The sequence below is a fragment of the Dama dama genome, chromosome 4 (assembly GCF_033118175.1).
Source record: "Dama dama isolate Ldn47 chromosome 4, ASM3311817v1, whole genome shotgun sequence".
Classification (NCBI taxonomy): domain Eukaryota; kingdom Metazoa; phylum Chordata; class Mammalia; order Artiodactyla; family Cervidae; genus Dama; species Dama dama.
In genome coordinates, this window is record NC_083684.1 from 53,322,327 (window position 1) to 53,334,149 (window position 11,823).

General features: G+C 51.0%; 1 protein-coding gene across 6 annotated transcripts; it reads right to left on the minus strand.

Annotated features, from left to right (window-relative positions):
* Window positions 1-1,680: 1,680 nt before the first annotated feature.
* RINL (Ras and Rab interactor like) lies at window positions 1,681-11,810 on the minus strand. 6 transcript variants are annotated; one of them, XM_061139233.1, is made up of 12 exons: window positions 11,744-11,810; window positions 9,640-9,731; window positions 9,281-9,440; window positions 7,582-7,684; window positions 6,137-6,209; window positions 5,986-6,050; window positions 5,346-5,495; window positions 4,854-5,261; window positions 4,134-4,451; window positions 3,770-3,901; window positions 3,453-3,616; window positions 1,681-3,370 (listed from the first exon to the last, which is right to left on the minus strand). In XM_061139233.1, the coding sequence occupies exons 2-12, from the start codon at window positions 9,690-9,692 to the stop codon at window positions 3,308-3,310; spliced, it is 1,689 nt and encodes a 562-aa protein (XP_060995216.1). In that variant the 5' UTR covers window positions 9,693-9,731; window positions 11,744-11,810; the 3' UTR covers window positions 1,681-3,307. The 6 variants fall into 6 exon arrangements, with proteins under 6 accessions (XP_060995216.1, XP_060995221.1, XP_060995220.1 ...); XM_061139238.1 differs by having other exon boundaries at window positions 9,281-9,424; window positions 11,744-11,783; XM_061139237.1 differs by lacking the exon at window positions 11,744-11,810 and adding an exon at window positions 9,824-9,899.
* Between the last annotated feature and the right edge of the window lie 13 nt (window positions 11,811-11,823).

An 11,823-nucleotide genomic window follows, 5' to 3' on the forward strand; every position in this document is an offset into this window, starting at 1 on the left:
AGTATTCTTGCCTGGGAAATCCCATGGACAGAGGAGCCTGGCAGTCCCATCCATGGGACTGCAAGAGTTGGACAAGTTGAATGACTAAACAACCACCACCACAACAACAAACTTTGAGCCTTATTATATGCTCACTGTAATACATTAGCATATGTGAAATGACACACCCACAGGCACCTTGACAGTTCCAAGGCTGACCATAAAAGGCCAAAAAGTGGGCGGTGGTGGCCCAATTCCTGGAAATCCCTGCCCCTTCCCCCAAATAGCTAGAATACTGTTTGCTCATTAGCATATGAAATTACCCAGCCTATAAAAACTAACACCCCGCCCCCCCCCCCATACCCCAGAGCCTCTCTCACCTGAGATGACACACATCCTGTCTATGGAATGTGTATTTCCCAGGATTGCTCTCACTTTCTGAGATGACCCTCATTCTGCTTGTGGAATGTGTTTCTCTCTAAATAAAGTTGCTTTCATTTTACCACGGCTTGCTCTTAAATTCTTTTCTGCCCGAAGCCATGGACCATAACTTGGCAGCCCATCCTGAATCCTTGGCAGCCTACCCCATCAAGACCTGGGATGTGACCATTCTCTTGCTCCTCCCTCTCCTGCAACACAGGCAGAGGAAAGTCCAGCAAAGGCCCTGGGCTGGGTGGACACCTGGCAGGTGTGGGGAGCAATGAGGAGGTGAGGCTGGAGCAGGTGAATAAGGGGGCGAGTGGGAGGAGATGAGAGTCTGGCAGGTCCTATGGGAACTTGTGGGCTTCGAGGGCCCTGGGCAGCATTCAGGCCTTCACCTGGAGTGAGCTGGGCCATGTGACCTGGGCAAATGGTGGAACTGCAGGATGAGAAGAGGCCTCAAGGTCAAGAGGGTGGATTGTCTCCAGCTGACTTCTGTGACTAGGCCCTAGGATGAACCAGGGGGAAGTGGGAGGCTTATGGTATTAAACAAACAAATTACAATTTCCTCTCAGGTTAAAATTTCTTCCCAACATGGTGGGAGGCGGGCTCGACTTAGACATCAAAGAAGAAAAAAATAAAATTGTGTTTCTTGCAAACCTAATTTTTGGCCTGAGAGGTAGACCTCTGATCTGTTTTTAAAATTTCCTCTGGGTGCCACTTGGAGGGCATGGGACAGGATTCCCAGGACTGGGAGCCAGGAGGCAGGGGGAGGCTGGGGCTGGACCAGGATGGAGCTGTGGAAGGGGAGGAAGTGGGGGAAAGAGGGAGGAGAGGAAGGGTCCTGGGTGAGGCCTGGGCTCCGGTCTAAGGACCTGGGGATCATGGGGCACCCTGAGACGCGGACTAGAAGGAGGAATGGGTTTCTGGGAGATGCTGTGGCCAGTTTGGGACATCATGGGACTGGGAGTCCAAGAGGGGGTATCCAGTAGGAAGCCCAGAGCTTCAGAGTGAAGCCAAAGCCATAATTAACCAGTGATACTCCAAACATCAGCCATTTAGTTTCACTTTCCCATACTTCGCCTCGTATCCATGTGTCATCTATACACTTAGCTACTTAGTCATTTTCTTTAAATTTGATTCACTTTTTAAAAAATTAAACACATTTATTTATACAGGAAACATCGTTTCACTCCAGGAAGTGGAAAACTGCCATAAACAGAATAGAATAGTACAAATAAATCCAATGATTCAGCAAGGATCAATGAGAGGTGCTGAGAGCATGGGGTAAGAAAAAAAAAAAAAAAAGTTGTTGGTGGACAAGTTATTTAGGGCCTCAAGGTACCACCCACAGAGCGTCAAAAAGCTGAATTGTGTCCCCTCCCCAAATTTACGTGTTGAAGTCCTAAGCCCTGGAACTGAGAGTATGCTTATATTTGGAGAAAGGGCTTTTAAGGGGTGATTAAGTGAAAGTGAAGTCATACAGATGGGCTCTGATGCAACATGAGTGACGTCCTTATATGAAGAGGAGATTAAAACGCAGACACACACACAAAAGAAAGACCATGTTGGGACTTCCCTGGTGGTCCAGAGGCTAACACTGCACTCCCAATGCAGGGGCCCTGGGTTTGATCCCTGGTCAGGAAACTAGATCCCACATGTTGCAACTAAGAGTTCACATGCTGCAACTAAAAATCCCCTCATGCCACAACTAAGACCTGACACAGCCAAATAAATAAAATAAATATTTTAAAAAATACCCACTCCAGTATTCTTGCCTGGAGAATCCCATGGACAGAAGAGCTTGGTGCTTGGCAGGCTAAGGTCCATGGGGTCGCAAAGAGTTGGACACAACTGAAGCGACTGAGTAAGAGTACTGTATATAAAATAGGTAAACAAGGACCAAGTGCATAGCACAGAGAACTGTACTTAGCATCTCATGATAACCTATAATGGAAAAGAATCTGAAGAATATATATATATATATATTCTTTAAATATTCTTAAAACTAACACAACATTGTAAATTAACTATACTTCAGTTTTAAAAAACAAAGTCAAAGGCTGAGTCCCCTCTGAGATTCCATGGGAAAATCCATTCCTTGTCTTTTTCGGCTTCTAGAGGATGCCTACATTCTTTGGCTCTTAGCCACATCACTCCAACGTCTGTGTGCATCATCACGTCTCTTCCTCTGACTCTGATCTCCCTGCCTCCCTCTTATAAGGGGATTACATTGGGCCCACCTGAATCCAGGATAATCTCCCCATTGCAAGATCCTTAATTTAATCACATTGGTAGAGTCCCTTTTGGGCTCCTCTGGCGGCTCTGATGGTAAAGAATTCACCTGCAATGTAGGACACCCGGGGTTCGATCCCTGGGTCAGGAAGATCTCTGGGAGAAGGGAATGGCAATCCACTCCAGTATTCTTGCCTGGGAAATCCAATGGACAGAGGAGCCTGGGGGGCTACAGTTCATGGGGTTGCAAAGAGTTGGACATGACTGAGAGACTAACACTATCACTTTTCAAAGTCCCTTTTACCACTTAAGGTAAAATATTCACAGATTTTGGGTATTAGCAGGTGGACATCTTGGGAGGGGCATTATCCTGTTTACCCCAGGGAGAATCCAGCCAGAGAAGCTGTAGATTTAGACAGCGGTGCCTGAGAGAGCCTCACTAAGAAGGTGACGTCTACCTACGGGTCTGAAAGAAGGGAAGGAAGGAGCAAGGTGGAAATTGGGGAATGGCATTCCAGGAAACAGGAACAGCCAATGTAAAGGTTCAGAGATCTTTCCTCAGACCTGTTTCCTTTTCCTGGAAACCCCTGCCTCTAAACAACAGGGGTCAGAAGTTGGTGCTGTCCCAAATGCCTCCTGAATCTTGCGTGTGGGGTAGAAGGGTCTGAGATGTCTAACCATCTTTGGTCTCTTGCATAATCTCTATCGCCCACGGTTCCTCAAAGGGCAGCTTGGCCTGCGGGGAAAGGCAGGAGTCTGGGTCAGAAAGGAAACAGGTACAGCCCTCCCCACCACCCGCAGTCCGGAGGGGTGATCACCTGGTCCCCGGCAGGGTTCTGTTTGTGCAGAGTCCGCCTGCGGTGCCACTTGCGCAGGGAGGCCCGGACCTCAGAGCTGAGCCCCTTGGGCGCGCGGGCCGTGTCAGGCTCGTAGTGCGCAATGTGGTACAGCGCCCCAAACCACGTGGTCAGGTAGTACCCGGCTAGGGGCGAGAAAAGGAGGTCAGCGCAGCCATCTCAACTCCCCGGAAGCCCGCGCCCCCACCCTTCCCCACCCCCGCCCCAGCGCAGGTTGCCCGCCTTCCCTCCCACTGCAGGCAGGGGAGGGTGCCGGGATTCTGGGCCTGGGGGCTCACCTTCTCCCCGTAGTTCGTCCGGATCCAGGAGCTCCATGAGAAACTCTACGTCCAGCTGCGTCTCCCCAATGTCTGGACTCCAGATCAGTTCCTCTGTCAGCGCTGGCAGGAAGGCGTCGGCCCCCAAGGGCTCTGAGGGAGGGGAGGACAGGCTCTGGGGTTGGAGGGGACGTGCTGGCAACTTCCATCCCATCCCCAAGACCGCGAGTGCTGGCTATCCTTCCACTTTGCTGGATATGCAAACGACCCTCACTCGATTCCCCAGGTCTGCGTAGAGCTTGCCATCTTCTCCCGCTCGACGTGTGCACAGCCGCCTGCTGCCTGGCTCCCGCAACCCTCAAGTCACTCCACATCCATCCTTTACCTTGGTTCTCCCCACGAGCCAGACCCTTGTAGACGTCACTGCACACCGCCAGCAGGAGCGACACCTTGCGGCGCGGGGCGCAGGCCGCGTGGAGGTGCGCCAAGCGCGCATGAATGCGGTTCCGCAGGGTGGGGGCGGGGCTTCGCCTCTCACGCCCCGCCCCCTGGGCTCCCGGAGGCCCCGCCTCCGCCCGCAGGGCTACCTGTCGCCGCCGTAGTTGCCGCAGCTCTGGGGCGCGCAGCGTGCGGAGTCGCTTCCACAGGGCGGGCTTCAGCGGCGCCAGCACCGCGCGGTACAAGGCCGCCTCCACTGCGGTGCCTGCGGGGGTTGAGATGGGGTTAGGCAGGGCCGCCAGGTTGACCCATGCCACTTTCTCTCCACTGACCTACCATCACTAATCACCACCCCTCCCTAGCCTCTGCCCGCCCACTTGTGTACACGTAGGTGTGAGCGCATGTGGAAGAAGGATCCTGGGTGTGAACAGCCGCTTGGGAGAGAGAATATGCGCTGTCACACATGCGTGAAACGGAGCAGCGGTGAACAGAGTAGGTGTTGCTACATGTAGGACACGGAGTGTGAGTAGAAAAGGAAACAGGTGTGCCCAGAGGTGGAGAGAACGAAGTTGGATATGGACACCGATGTAGGGCCAAGAGATGGCAAATGTGAACCTGTGGGGGTTTGGAGAGTGTTCCTCAGTTCCCTCTCAGTCCTCCCCCTTACCTAGATCCTCCTCCTTCTGAGGGGCCCCAGGCCCCCTGCTTGCAAAGACAGCCCTGACATCGGGATCCTTTGCTAAGTGATCCTGGAGGTCAGTAAGGAGGTGCCGGACGTCCTGAAGCAGCTCTGTGGCCGGGTCCCCAGGCCTGTGGGGGCCCGCAGCATCTGAGGTGAGGCGCGCCCGGAAACCTCGGAACTGCTTGGCCACGTAGCTGCTCCGGGCCCTGGCTAGAGCCCGGACGTGCTGAGTGAGCACATCCTCAGGTCCTTCTTCTTCATCTTTGTCATCCTCCTCCTCCTCTTCCTCCTTCTCCTCCACCAGGCTGGCCAGAGCTGGCCTAAGATGGTGTTCCTCTGGGCTGAGTGGACCTTCCACCCAGGAGACACGGTGAGGGGCTGGGTTCCTGGGGGCTGATGTGAGGAAAGGGTTGGGTTCCACAGAACAGCACAGCAGCTCCTTCATCCCTCAGGGGCCCTGGGTCCTGCTTATCTAACCTGGACCATGTGTCTCCGCAGTCCCTGGAGTTGTCTCTGGCAGGGTCTGCTCCATCCCCCATCCTCTGTGCGTCTCCACGTAGAGCTTGTTCACCAGGAAGAGCACCCTCCTTGAGGTGTTGAGTTGGATGCTGCCAATCTGCAGAGGATCTGGGGGACAGCAGAAGTGAGGTGCTCCAGGTGTCCAAGGGGCCAGCCGTGGAGTCTTAGTGTTCAGCCTCATTACTGGAGGAACTGAGATTCAGTTCCTGGTACCTCCTCACTCAGACCCAGGAGTTGAGTACCACCCCCCTCAACTTTTTCAGGTCCCCTTGTGCTGTGGGCTTAGTTGCTCAGTCGTGTCCAACCCTGCAACCCCATGAACTATAGCCTGCCAAGTTCCTCTGTCTATGGGGATTCTCCTGGCAAGAATACTGGAGTGGGTTGTCATGTCCTCCTCCAGGGGATCTTCTCAACCTAGGGAACGAACCCAGGTCTCCTGCATTGTGGGTGGATTCTTTACCATCTGAGCCACCAGGGAAGCCCCTGCAGTCCCCTTTATCCTCCCTCAAACCCTGTAGTTTGGTCCCCCAGGTACCATCCTCCTGGACTGAGGAGGTGGATAGGTGGACTCTTTCTCCCTTAGAGAATCATGTCTCACCTGTGTTTTGGTCTCCAGGCCCCAGGGTAGGAGGGGGCAAGAGCAATGTTCTGGGCAAAACATCCCTGAGAAAAGATAAGCAGCAGCCACAGTGTGGGTGGGATGTCATATGGAAGGATCCTCCTTAGCACCTTTGATGGATGACCTGTACCTGCTGGCTGATAGGAAGGCCAGGAGATGCGGCAGATCTGACATGCAGAGCTTAGAGGATTCCAGACACACACCTGGGGTAGTGGAGGGGGAAGAGGGCAAGAAGGAATAAGTTAGAAAACTTGAGGGGTAGCAGCGTTCTTTTTTCTGGGATTCTCTCTCCCCCAATTCTGCAGTTCCCCCAAGAACCTACAGAACAGAAAAATTTCTAGCCCTTGCAGTCCCCTTCTTTTCCTGTGTTCTTATGCTAGCATCCCACTTATGCCATCAAATATGATTCATTCATTAGGCAATATTTATTAAGATAACTGTTTATTTTCAGGCATTGGAGATACATTTGTCAAAAGGCAGATATATTCACTGCCTGCCTGTAGCTTACCTTTTAGTGGAGGGAGATGAAAATGAATGAGCAAACAAATAATGATAAGTGTATAGTGTATTGAGTGCCAGGAATGAAATAGAATGATTGAAAGTGACTAGGGCTATTATTAGCTGTGGTGGTCAAAGAAGATTACATTTCTATAGAGGTCGAAAGGATGGAGACTAAACTAGCCATTCAAGGAAGGGCACTCATACAGGAAAAACAAATACAAAGGCCCTGAAGTTGGGACACATTTAGCATGCTCAAGGAACAGAAAAAACAGTCTCTAGAGCAGAGAGAATGACGGGCAGTAGTGAGCAAATGCTAATCATAATCTTATAGGCCATGATAAGGAGTTTATTTTTTAAATATTTATTTATTTGGCCGTACTGGGTCTTAAGTGCAGCCTGTGGGATCTTCATTTTGGCATGAAAACAGTTGCAGTATGCAGGATCTAGTTCCTCAACCAGGGATTGAACCTGGGCCCCCTGCATTGGAAGCATGGAGTCTCAACCACTGGACCACCAGGGAAGTCCCATGAGGAGTTTAATGTTTATCTAAAATGTTTCAGAGCTTCCCTGGTGGCTCAGAGGGTAAAGCCTCTGCCTGCAATGCGGGAGACCTGGATTCGATCTCTGGGTTGGGAAGATCTCCTGGAGAAGGAAATGGCAACCCACCCCAGTATTCTTGCCTGGAGAATCCCATGGACGGAGGAGCCTAGTAGGCTACAGTCCACAGAGTCACAAAGAGTTGGACACGACTGAGTGACTTCACTTTCTTTTTTTTTTAAAGATCTTGCGTGTCCTTTGCAGGGTTTAAGGCAGGAATGTATAACATCTAGTTGATGTTTGAAAATACCACTCTGGCTGCCATGTCTAGAATGGACTGCAGGAAGAAAAGGGTGGGAGCACAGAGACCAGAGAGGTGGCCATTGCAACTGTCTGGGCAAGAGGTGATGGTGGTTAGGATTAGGGTGATGGAGGTAGAGAGGACTGGGAAGATTCAGTAGATATTTTACAATGAAAAATGACTGATCTTGGTGATAAATTTGTTGTGGACTGGAAACTTGAGGGTAGGCTCCTCACCTCCAGGAAGCTTCTGGATCTGGTAGGTGTTGACTTCCCCTGGTGAAGGTCCTGACTTCAACACCAGGACCTGTCTGGGATCATGTCCTATGACCAGGAAACTCTGGGGGAAGGGAGACAAAGGTCAGGTTGAAGAGGAATTGTGCAGAAGTCTATTACTACTGCCTGTCTAGTATCCATTTTCTTTATTTTGGGTCTCACACCCCAAATTTCCTTTAGAAAACTCTATTCCACTCTCTACTCTAGGTCCTGCAGGTGGGACTAACTCTCCCAAGAGCTGTAAGGGTGGGTCCATGACCTGACCTAGCCAATAGGATTGAGTGTTCTCTGACCACTGTGGTTGGTTCAGAGATGGGCATGTGAACCAAACCCAGCCAATGGAAATCTCCCACAGGAGCTCTTTGGAAAGAGGCCTCTTTTTACACTGGGGTTGCTAACCTGGTGAGATGTGGCCCTGTGCTTGGGCCAGCCATCTAGAATTGCTTTATCCAAATCTATTCCCTATTCCTTGCAGAACTCTAGCTTTGTTCAGGGCATTAACAGGCCCAGCCATAGGGATAGTTAAGTGATCCGTGTAGGCACTGGTTCTCACCTCTGGCTGCGTAACTCCCAGGAGGGCTTTTATTTTTTGTTTGTTTGCTTTTTGGCTGCACAGCACGGCTTGTAGGATGTTAGTTCCTCCACCAGGGATCAAACCTGAGCCCTCAGTAGTGAAAGCTCAGAGTCCTAACCACTGGACTGCCAGGGAGTCCTTTCCAGGTGAACTTTTAAAAACTATTGCTACCTGGGCCTTGTCTGTATATTCTGAATCAATTGTGAAGGCTTTTGTTTTTGTTGGTAAAAGGAAAAAATGCGATTGGTGCCTCCTTTCTTCCTTCCTCCTGCTTGGAATGCACACATGTGCCTGGGTCCGGGGCAGCCACTGGGGGACCATAAGGGAAATCTAGGAGAACTGCTGAGATGTGTTTGATGTCATTTGAGGAGCAGAACTAGAGCCTGCAGCTGTCTTTCTGGTTATGTTAGAACACTAAATGCCTACTTATCAACATATTGAGGAACAAGTGTTTATTTGCATTGCAAAATGTTTAGAATTCCCCAAAGTTTAAAGCAAAGCCAAGGAATTCCCTGGAGGCCCAGTGTTAGGACTCTGCACTTCCATTGCAGGGGGCATTGGTTCAAGCCTTGGTCAGAAAATTAAGATCTCAGAAGCTGTGTGTGTGGTTAAAAAAAAAAAAAAAGCCAAGAAATGGGATGAAGAGAATTATATATATATGTATATATATACAGTCTGATGTTCAAGATCCAGACATCCCTAAATTTACTTTTACTTCTGGACTTTTTGCACTTCCCTGGTGGCTCAGATGGTAAAGAATCTGCTTATAATGCAGGAGACCCGAGTTCGATCCCTGGGAAGATCCCTTGGAGAAGGGAATGACTACGCACTCCAGTATGCTTGCCTGGAAAATCCCAAAGACAGAGGAGCCTGGCAGGTTACAGTCCATGGGGTCGCAGAGAGTCGGACTTGACTGAGCGACTAACACTTTCACTTTTATTGGTCTGTTCAGTCATGCGAGTCAATAAGCAGGGTTTCGGTTTGCCTGGTTTTGTGTTGTGCTTGCCACTGGCAACCGGCAGGGTCCTAACTGGTTCAGGGTGTGATGGGGAGGGTCCGAGAGGGTGCCTAGGGGAGAGTACTTACCCCTGATGGCCACAGGTCCAGAAGGGCTTTCGCACTGTGGGCATCCAGCTCTGGGATCTGCCACACCCCCCATGTCCTCTGAAGGCGAAGGAGTGGCTCTGGGGTCCCAAGGACCCTTAAGGGGGTCTCACCAGCTCCATTCCCCTGTGATGGGATTAGTCTGGGACAGGCAGGGACCAGGAGACCAGGGGACAGAGGAAGGCAGTTGGACACTGAGATGGGGTCAGAGGTACAGGAAGGGGAAGCCCGGGCACAAAGGGTCAGAGACGGGGTTCTGGGTCCTGTCTGGGGGTGGGTGGGACTTGGATGGAAGAGGCTTCTGAATCCAGGGAGGTGGAGACAGCCTCAGCAACCCTCACCTCTCCTGGTCCGTGGGGCCTGCTGAGGCCTTGTCCTCTGGCTGGGCCGTCATCCTCAGGATGCAGGAGGCCAGGGAGCCATGGTCTGGCCTCTGGCAGGGAGGAAAGTATGTCTCAAGGCTGTTCCAGCCCAGGGGTAATATTCTAAATATTTACAACCCACATGGCAGAGACCTTGACCAACCAGGATGGACTTGAGACCCCTCACTGTGCCAGCTGTTAATTCTTCAGTTCCTGGGTGGTGGGGAGATCTGGAGATCCTAGCAGGGAGGTCGGTAGGGGGAGAGGGAGGGGGATGTAGGGGGAAAGGAAGAGGACTCAAAATGGCAGCTATTTACCAAGTGGTAGGTATTTTTTTAGGGAAACCCAGGTACTCAGCTGTGAAGAATCTGCCTGCAAATGCAGGAGAAGCGGATTTGATGGACCTGGGTCAGGCTGATCCCCTGGAGAATGAAATGGCAACCCACTTTGGTATTCTTTTTTTTTTAATTAAAAAAAATATTTACTTGGCTGCACCAGGTCTTATTTGTGGTATGTGGGATCTTCAATGTTTGCTGCAGCCTGCAGGTTCTTCAGTTGTGGCATGTAGGATCTAGTTCCCTGACCAGGGATCAAACATGGGCTGCCTGCGTTGGGAGCATGCAGTTTTAGCTACTGGACCACCAGGGAAGTCCCCCACTCCAGTATTCTTCCCTGGGAAATCCCATGGACAGAAGAGCCTACAGTCCATAGGATCACAAAAGAGTTGGACAGGACTTAGTGACTAAACAACATTAACAGGGTAATATTTTATATTTTAACATCCAGTGAAGCCTTATGAAAGTGGACCAGATGAATAACAACCATTGTCAAAACCCAGGGCCTGGAAAAGGGCTCTGCCCATTGTAGACACTCTGTAAATGTGATAAATGTTATACGATGTCTCTTCTTCCTCCCTTCCCTGATCACAAAGGGGCCTTCAAATATTTTCTCCCAAGGTTTTATCATGAGAGATCTCAAACAAAAAAATTAAAATAGGAACTTCCCTGGTGGTCCAGTGGTTAAGAATCTGCCTTCAAATGCAGGGATTCAGCCTTCATCCCTGGCCTGGGAACTAAGACCCCACATGAAAGTGAAAGTGTTAGTCGCTCAGTCGTGTGGGACTCTGCGACCCCATAGACTGTCGCCCGCCAAAGCCTCCTCTGTCCATGGGATTTCCCAGGCAAGAATACTGGAGTGGGTTGCCATTCCCTTCTCCAGGGGATCTTCCCCACTCAGGGATCGAATGTGGGTCTCCCACATTGCAGGTAGACTCTTTACCTCCTGGGCCACCAGGGAAGCCCAAGATATCATGCTGCAGAGCGAGTAAGCCCATGTCTGCTGCAAATACTGAGCCCCGGAGTTGTAGACCACGCTCCACAACAAGAGAAGCCCTCATGCCCAAACAAAGACCCAGTGCAGCCAAAATAAGCAAATTTAAAAAAAAAACTGAAATGATTTTACAGGGAACATCTATATACCCACTACCTAGATTCTACGATCGACATTTATTCTTTTTGCTTTGTCACACATCTGTCCCTCTAGCCACTGGATCCCAACTCTTAACCAAGTATAGCTTCCTATGGTGGGCTATCAATTAAGGAGGGCATTCTAAAATATTTTCCTTGCAGCAGTCCCAGAGCAGGGATCCTAGGTCCTTCCATCCATCTATCCATGTGCCCATACATCCAACAAATATTTACTGAAGTACAGGACCACAATTAGGTGCCTGGGGAAAGGGTGATGGGCAGAATAGGCCCCTGCTCCCAGGGTCTTCCCTTCTTCTTGGGGTGGGTATAAGGGATGGATAATCAATAGCTAAACCAATCCATCAGCCCACTGTCCAGAAGTCCAGGGTGTTAGGAAGTGGGGGACAGAAAGCAGGTGCCCTGCCTAGGGGAGAGCAGGCAGGAGGGGTGGGGAGAGGGAGGCAGAGGCTTGCCTGGGCCCCATGAGAAAGGCAGGAGATGAGGGGTGCTGGGCAGGGTGTGATTGGGGCAGCTGCCTGATACCACAGGGAGGCTGTGGGTCAGTCTAGCGGAGGGGGGTGATGATGCCAGCTGCTCGGTCCCCTGGGGGCCCCTACCTGTTCTCCGAGGGGAGGCCTGAAGTAGCAGGAAGTGAAAGTTCCTCAGAGAGAGAGGAAGCTGAGCTGGCAGGGGAAGA